Here is a 7,009-nt window from a genome sequence, read left to right on the forward strand (position 1 = left end):
TTACCACCGCAGGGGTGGTTGTGAGGGTGCTGAGATGAAGGCAATCAAACCTCACTGGTGCACGGGTGTGTCTGCAGCTTTCAAAGGTGGGCCACGTAAGCACCTCAACCTGTTGAATCCTCCTTTCATCTCTTCTTCAAAATCAGGACCCCCGCTGTTACAGGCCAGAAGCTCCTATTGAGAAAAGCAGCCCTGCTAATAATAGTGGTTTGACTTGTTCACCAGCCCTGCTCATAATAGCGGTTGAATGTAGGGGATTGCAAATCTGTATCTTTTCCCCCCATTGTTGCACATTATTTACTTTCTTGTATCATTTGCACATAAAGAATGATACCTGTTGTCTTTTCTTCCTATCATCAAGCACATACACTTCCTTTTCCTTCATTTTTTGTTAATTCCCCCTCATCCATCTTAGGCATCCATCATAGACAGAGTGGAGGCATTGATCAGTAATGCTGGACTTTTAATTTTATTTAGGCATTTATATGATGGGAAATTTTCATCATTTTCATCCTTTTCATCCCATATAGTGACTTTTTTTCCTCCTCAAAAGCAATCTCCAGCTCCAACAGCACCTTAACCTGCTTTTTTTTATGATGAGGAACCCTTGGCGAAGCAAGGAAAATCCCGGGTGGGACCCCACGACCACTCTGCCTTACCACCATGGGGGTTGCCCGCATGACCAGCTTGTGAAGGTGCTGAGATGAAGGCACCAGATCAAACCCCACTGGTGCACGGGTGTCTCCGTAGCTTTCAAAGGTGGGCCACTGAAGCACCTCAACCTGTTGTTTCCTCCTTTCATCTCTTATTCATAATCAGGACCCCCTCTTCTCTTTACAGGAGACTAAAAAATCCTTTTCTTTTATGGCTTTTATTCAGACAGCACACAACGAGATTAGTTTCACTTAAAGGGACAGACTGGATTTAATGTGAGCACTCCTTACCAAATGGTCCCAAGCCCGGATTTAATGTGAGCACTCCTTAACTCCGCCTGTGTAGTTATACACTGCCGGTCCCAAGCCCGGATAAAGGAGGAGGGTTGCGGTAGGCCTGTGACAGCCAGCATAAAAACTTTGTCATATCCTATGAAAATGAACCAATATGAGAATTTCGTTGGGGCGTTCCCTACTGAGCGACGCGCTGTACTCTCTAGGCCCGGAGGCAGTGATAAATGTGCAAGGGTTGCTAGGTCGTCGCCCAGAAGCGACGCGTCACACCGGCGCCCGGGTGTGGTGTCAAATAGGCAAGGGTTCCCTCACTTTGTTGGACGGGTGGGGGTAAAGAAGTTAGTCCAAGACCATAAAATTAGGTTAGCCACTTGGAACATAGGGTCTTTAACTGGTAAGTTGGTAGAGTTAGTAGATGTTATGTGTAGGAGAAAGATTGATATTTTATGTCTTCAAGAGACCAAATGGGTAGGTGAGAAAGCTAAAGTGATAGAACCTTGGGGATATAAGATTTGGTATACAGGAATAAATAGGAATAGGAATGGAGTAGGGATTGCTATGAGTCGTCAGTTTATAGATAATGTAGTTGAGGTCCGTAGGAAGGGTGATAGAATTTTACTTATTAAATTAGTATTAGGTACGGATATTATTAATATTATTAGTGTTTATGCACCTCAAGTAGGTTTAGATGATTCCATTAAGCATCAATTTTGGGAAGATTTAGATGGAGTAGTACAAGAGACATCTTATGGAGAAAAGCTTTTCATCGGCGGTGACCTTAATGGACATGTAGGCATTAGTAGGGATGGATTTGAGAATATCCATGGAGGCTATGGTATAGGAGAAAGAAATGAAAGTGGAGAAAGGATTTTAGATTTTTGTTTGTCCTATGATATTATCTTAGCAAACACTTGGTTTAGGAAGAGGGAGTCTCACCTAGTAACATTTAAAAGTGGGGTTAATACGAGTCAGATAGATTTTTTCCTACTTAGAAAGAGAGATAGGGGTTGTTGCATCGATTGTAAGGTTATACCAGGAGAAAGTGTAGCTACACAACATAGAGTCTTAATTTTAGATCTTAGAATTAGACAATGCCGCAAAAGGGATAGACATAGGATAGATCCTAGAATTAAGTGGTGGGCACTGAAAGGAGCTAAACAAGGAATGTTTGTAGAGCAGGTAGTTAAGGAAGTTGATTGGTGTCTCGAGGAGGATTCAGAATCAATGTGGAATAAGATAGCGGGTGGTATGAGAAAAGTAGCTAAGGAGGTATTGGGTGAGTCTAAAGGCGGTGCACCACTAGGTAAGGATACATCATGGTGGAACGAGGATGTCAAATTAGCTATTAAGGTTAAAAGAGAGTGTTATAGAAATCTAAGTAAGAGTCGTGATAATGAGAATTTGGAGAAGTATATGATAGCAAAGAAGGAAGCTAAAAAAGTTGTTCGAAACGCGAGGGCTAAGGTATATAAGGAGGTTTATGACAAGTTGGATACCAAAGAAGGCGAGAAGGATATTTATAGGCTTGCAAAGATGAGAGATAGGAAATCGAAGGATTTGGGTATGGTTAGATGTATCAAAGATGAAACGCAAAGGGTTTTAGTCAAAGATGAGGAGATTAAGGAGAGATGGAAAGATTATTTTGATAAGCTATTTAATGATAGTCATGCTCAAGATCTTGGAGACTTCTCCATTCCTTTTCATGAGATAAATCGTGACTTCATGCGCAAGATTCAAAAGAAAGAAATTGCAGAGGCTTTGAAGAAAATGAAATCAAGAAGGGCAGTTGGCCCAGATGGTATACCTATCGAGGCTTGGAAATGCTTGGGAGAGAAAGGTTTAGAATGGTTGACAAATCTTTTTAACTTGATTTGGCGAACAAATAAGATGCCTAATGAGTGGAGGAAGAGTACTTTGGTGCCTTTTTATAAGAATAAGGGTGATATACAAGATTGCACAAACTATCGTGGTATAAAACTCATGAGTCATACTATGAAACTTTGGGAGAGGGTGATTGAGTCTAGGTTGAGGAAGGTTGTCATGATATCGGAGAATCAATTTGGTTTTATGCCTGGAAGATCAACTATGGAAGCTATACATCTTCTTAGACAACTTATTGAAAGATATAGAGAGAGGAACAAAGATTTGCATATGGTTCTTATTGATTTAGAGAAGGCATACGATAGAGTACCTAGGGACGTTCTCTGGTGGACAATGATGAAGAAAGGTGTTTCTCTCAAGTACATTAGTATAATTAAAGATATGTATGAAGGAGTAGTAACCAATGTCCGCACTTGTGGAGGGGTGACAACCAATTTTCCGATAACGGTTGGGTTACATCAAGGATCTGCTTTAAGCCCTTTCCTATTTGCGATAGTGATGGATGAGCTTACGAGATCAATTCAAGAAAATGTACCGTGGTGTATGTTGTTTGCTGATGATATTGTTTTGATTGATGAGTCTAAAGCTGGGGTTAATGCTAAGTTAGAATTATGGAGACAGACATTGGAAGCTAGAGGTTTTAAGTTGAGTAAGAGTAAGACTGAATATATGGAATGTCGGTTTAGTAAGCAACGAAGTAGTGATGGGAGTGTAGTGAAGCTTGGTGAGCAAGATATACCGGTGAATGATTATTTCAAATATTTGGGATCCATCATTCAAAAGTATGGAGAAATTGATGGAGATGTAAATCATAGGATAAAGGTTGGGTGGATGAAATGGAAAAGTGCTACTGGAGTGCTGTGCGATCGTAGAATGCCATTGCGGTTGAAGGGAAAGTTTTATAGGACGACTATTAGACCCGCTTTACTATATGGTACGGAATGTTGGGCTGCCAAGAGACATCATATTCAAAAAATGAGTGTAGCTGAGATGCGGATGCTTAGATGGATGTGTGGAAATACAATAAAAGATAAGATTCGGAACGAAGAGATACGTAAGAAGGTAGGTGTTGCACCCATTGAAAATAAGATGCGAGAGAATCGTTTACGGTGGTTTGGACATATTCGGCGAAGGCCTAATGATGCTCCAGTTAGAAGGTTGGAGAAATGGGAAAATATATTAGTTAAAAGAGGTCGGGGTAGGCCTAGGAAGACTTGGATGGAGATGATAGGAAAGGATATGAATGCTTTGAACCTCACCGAGGACATGGCGTTGGATAGAAATGATTGGAGGAAAAGGATTCATGTGGAAGACCCAAAATGAATTTCTTTTTTGGTTCATATCGCTGACCCCAATTGTTTTGGGATGAAGGCGTAGTTGTTGTTGTTTGTTGTTGTTGTACTCCTTACCAAATGGCAAGGCAGGGCATACCAGGCTTCTCACCTTGCCTTCATCCTCAATCAAGTTCTAACACCAAGGTGAAGGCTCTAACAAAGATCACTAAGAGTTGAAAAGAGGACCATCCTTAGATCAAGCAGAAAAAATTCTAAGAATAGATGACAAATGGAAACTTTGTCTTCTATAGGATTACATCCCACTCTTGCTAGAGTTAAGGAGTCCCTTTTTGCCTTTTGTGTTATGGGTTGCTGTTTCTAACTTCTGTTAACAAAATAATCTATTATTTGCTTCAAAGGACTACTATTAGATTGAAAAACACCAGGGGATTCATTATTACATGGACCCAGTAAAACATCTAAGGGTTGATGGCATGATTCAGAGTGATCAGCTAAATGAAACTGGCCATTTTCATATGTTGGATTAAATTCTGCCCTTGACATAGTTGTTGAATCCTTTCAATATTTTATGTCAGGGTCCATTCTTTTGTTACCAAAACAATGTTCTGCATCAAGAAGTTATAACATGGTAAATACATTTCCTGTACGATATAATGGTGGTTACTAGCTCAAAATAAAAAATTCTACCCTACAATCAACTGTATGTTCACAAGTAATAATCAACAGCTATAGCTTGGTTTGATGGATATAACAGCACTCTATACAAGAAGAGAACGAAAGAATTTCAATTATTCTAAGAAAATAAACTTTTATTTTGGTTGGTCACGCAACAGACACAACAACACTACAAATGATACTTTCATGAAACTGATCATATGTATATATATATTATTATATTTACTCTATGTTCAACAGTCAACTAGCAACTACTCTTTATTCTAATGACAAATATTTTGAAAATGATAATTCTAAGAGCATCATGTTTAAGAAACATAAATGGGACTTCAGAAGGCAACATTCTCAAGTAAGATTCTATTGTTCAGAGTAACATCAATTAATACAATATAAGAGAACAACATACTTTGAGGCTGACACCTGAGTCTTCACCAAAATCCTCATCCCCATAGTCTTCTATTCGCTGCACAAAGTCCTTTGAGTTCTACATCAGAAACATAATTTTAGTCAAGATTTGATACGTCAAAAGCAAGCTAAGAAAGTAATGAGATAGCCACGATCGCGCATAGCTGCATACTTACATGAAACACTATAGACTTTATGATAGCTCCATCCTCTTCTTCTAGCTTTCTCTCCTGACAATCACACATGGAAATTACAATGTCTGCTATTGAGAAACACTTCATAATATCTTCCCCCACCAAAAAAAAAAAAAAACGATGCAACATACCCTTTCTTCTGATGCACGCTGCAGCGCTTCCAACATTGCATCAACACTTACAGTCGCATGCCTGGACTGCAAAACACAAAGCAGATCAATTCAGAATACATCATTAAATAGTCCAATTAACGAACTAGAACAAACATCCAATTCAAGAATCATCTATTCATCAAAATGCAACCATGAAGAATCTTCATAGACTTCATCTCATCTAGGGCAGCAAGAATGTCCATCTCACACTTCGAGTCCAAAGTCCTATTCTCTAAAAATTTCATGGCATCTCCCATCTCTTCAGCGTCCCTCTTTTTCCTTTCTTTCTCCACAGCTAAGACAACAAGAAAGACATTAGTAAGAATCCCAAAATATAACACCAAATGAAATTCAAAACTGTTACAAGAATCTCCCATACCTCATCTTCGGCACGCCAAGGCTCGAAATTTCGCATGGCACCTGATTCCACAATATAATCAGAGTTTTGGGGGTCCGTCTTGAACGTAATTTCGGCCGAACATTTGGTGCACTTGAAGTAGAACCTGAACACTTGGATCCCTAGATATGTCTAAGAACAAGAAACCAGAAACCCCCAAAATGAAGTTAAAGCTTCAGCATGTGAGAAGAGGGAAGGAATAAGTAAGTAACGAATAAAACCCAAATAAAAACTTGGGTGAAAGAGAGGAGCAGCAGATCAGAGGAAAACTTCTACCTCACCGATGGCGTCTTCCTTCCGGGAGTTGAATTTGGAGTCTTTGTAGATGTAATTGCCGCAGGTGTTGCAGCGGATGCTCATGGGGAGCATTATCCTCACATTGATTTGTTGGTTCTTGGGCTGACGCCTCTTTGGGATCTTCGAAGGGTCGAAATCGGGAGGGTAATACTTGTTGAGCACCTTCCTTTCTCCTATCTTCCCCCCTTCACTCGCTGCAGCTGCTTTTTACTCTTAGTTTTTTTCTGAGACGAAGAGAAAAAGAACATGGAAATAAGAAGAAGCCAAAGAAAAAAAATCAGTCGAAACCAAAATCCAATTAACAAGAATAACCTAGGCAAACGAGAGAGAGAGCCGAAAGAAACATCAACATTACTATTACTAAGGCAGGGGATCAACAAAGAGTTGAGCCCGCAAGCCAACAACAACAACAGACCCAAAACAAAGGGCCGAAAGTATGAAAACAGAGAAAAAAGAACACAGAGTCAGCCAGGGTCGTGAGGAAGAGAGGGCGAATGAACGGGGTGAATAACGTTGGAAGAGAGGCGCAAAATTGCTTACACATCAGCCAAGATGCAACGAAGACATCCACAGCCCACCAAGAAGTAAAAAGCCAAGTTCTCCAGATCAGCCCGCTTGCAACTGCAAACTTGCGGCGGGCCCACCTAAGCAAACGAGAGAGAGAGAGAGAGAGAGAGAGAAAGGTTTACAACTGCTCTTCGGAGGGAGCCGACGGAGAACAACTGCCGGAGTGGGGTTTAAGATTAGGACTTGGCAGAGAAGGGGG

The 7,009-nt window shown here is 40.4% G+C and overlaps 1 protein-coding gene across 3 annotated transcripts in view; it reads right to left on the bottom strand.

Annotated features, from left to right (window-relative positions):
- LOC149833014 (coiled-coil protein (DUF572)) overlaps window positions 1–6,762 on the bottom strand; it is a 30,433-nt gene extending 23,671 nt beyond the window's left edge. Inside the window, exons 1-7 of one of the 3 annotated variants that reach the window (XR_016433387.1) lie at window positions 6,556–6,762; window positions 6,223–6,467; window positions 5,929–6,078; window positions 5,701–5,844; window positions 5,529–5,594; window positions 5,380–5,433; window positions 5,205–5,282 (exon numbers count right to left, since the gene is read on the bottom strand). Coding sequence is in view for 1 of the 3 variants with exons in the window: in XM_090014842.1 (XP_089870968.1) it covers window positions 5,791–5,844; window positions 5,929–6,078; window positions 6,223–6,315 (297 nt within the window). In the remaining 2 variants the exon portion in view is untranslated. Of the gene's footprint in view, window positions 1–5,204; window positions 5,283–5,379; window positions 5,434–5,528; window positions 5,595–5,700; window positions 5,845–5,928; window positions 6,079–6,222; window positions 6,519–6,555 lie in introns of those variants that run through there. The other 2 variants (XR_016433388.1, XM_090014842.1) reach the window with 2 other exon arrangements.
- Between the last annotated feature and the right edge of the window lie 247 nt (window positions 6,763–7,009).

This window comes from Nuphar pumila, chromosome 7, assembly GCF_984573655.1.
Source record: "Nuphar pumila chromosome 7, dmNupPumi1.hap1.1, whole genome shotgun sequence".
Lineage (NCBI taxonomy): Eukaryota > Viridiplantae > Streptophyta > Magnoliopsida > Nymphaeales > Nymphaeaceae > Nuphar > Nuphar pumila.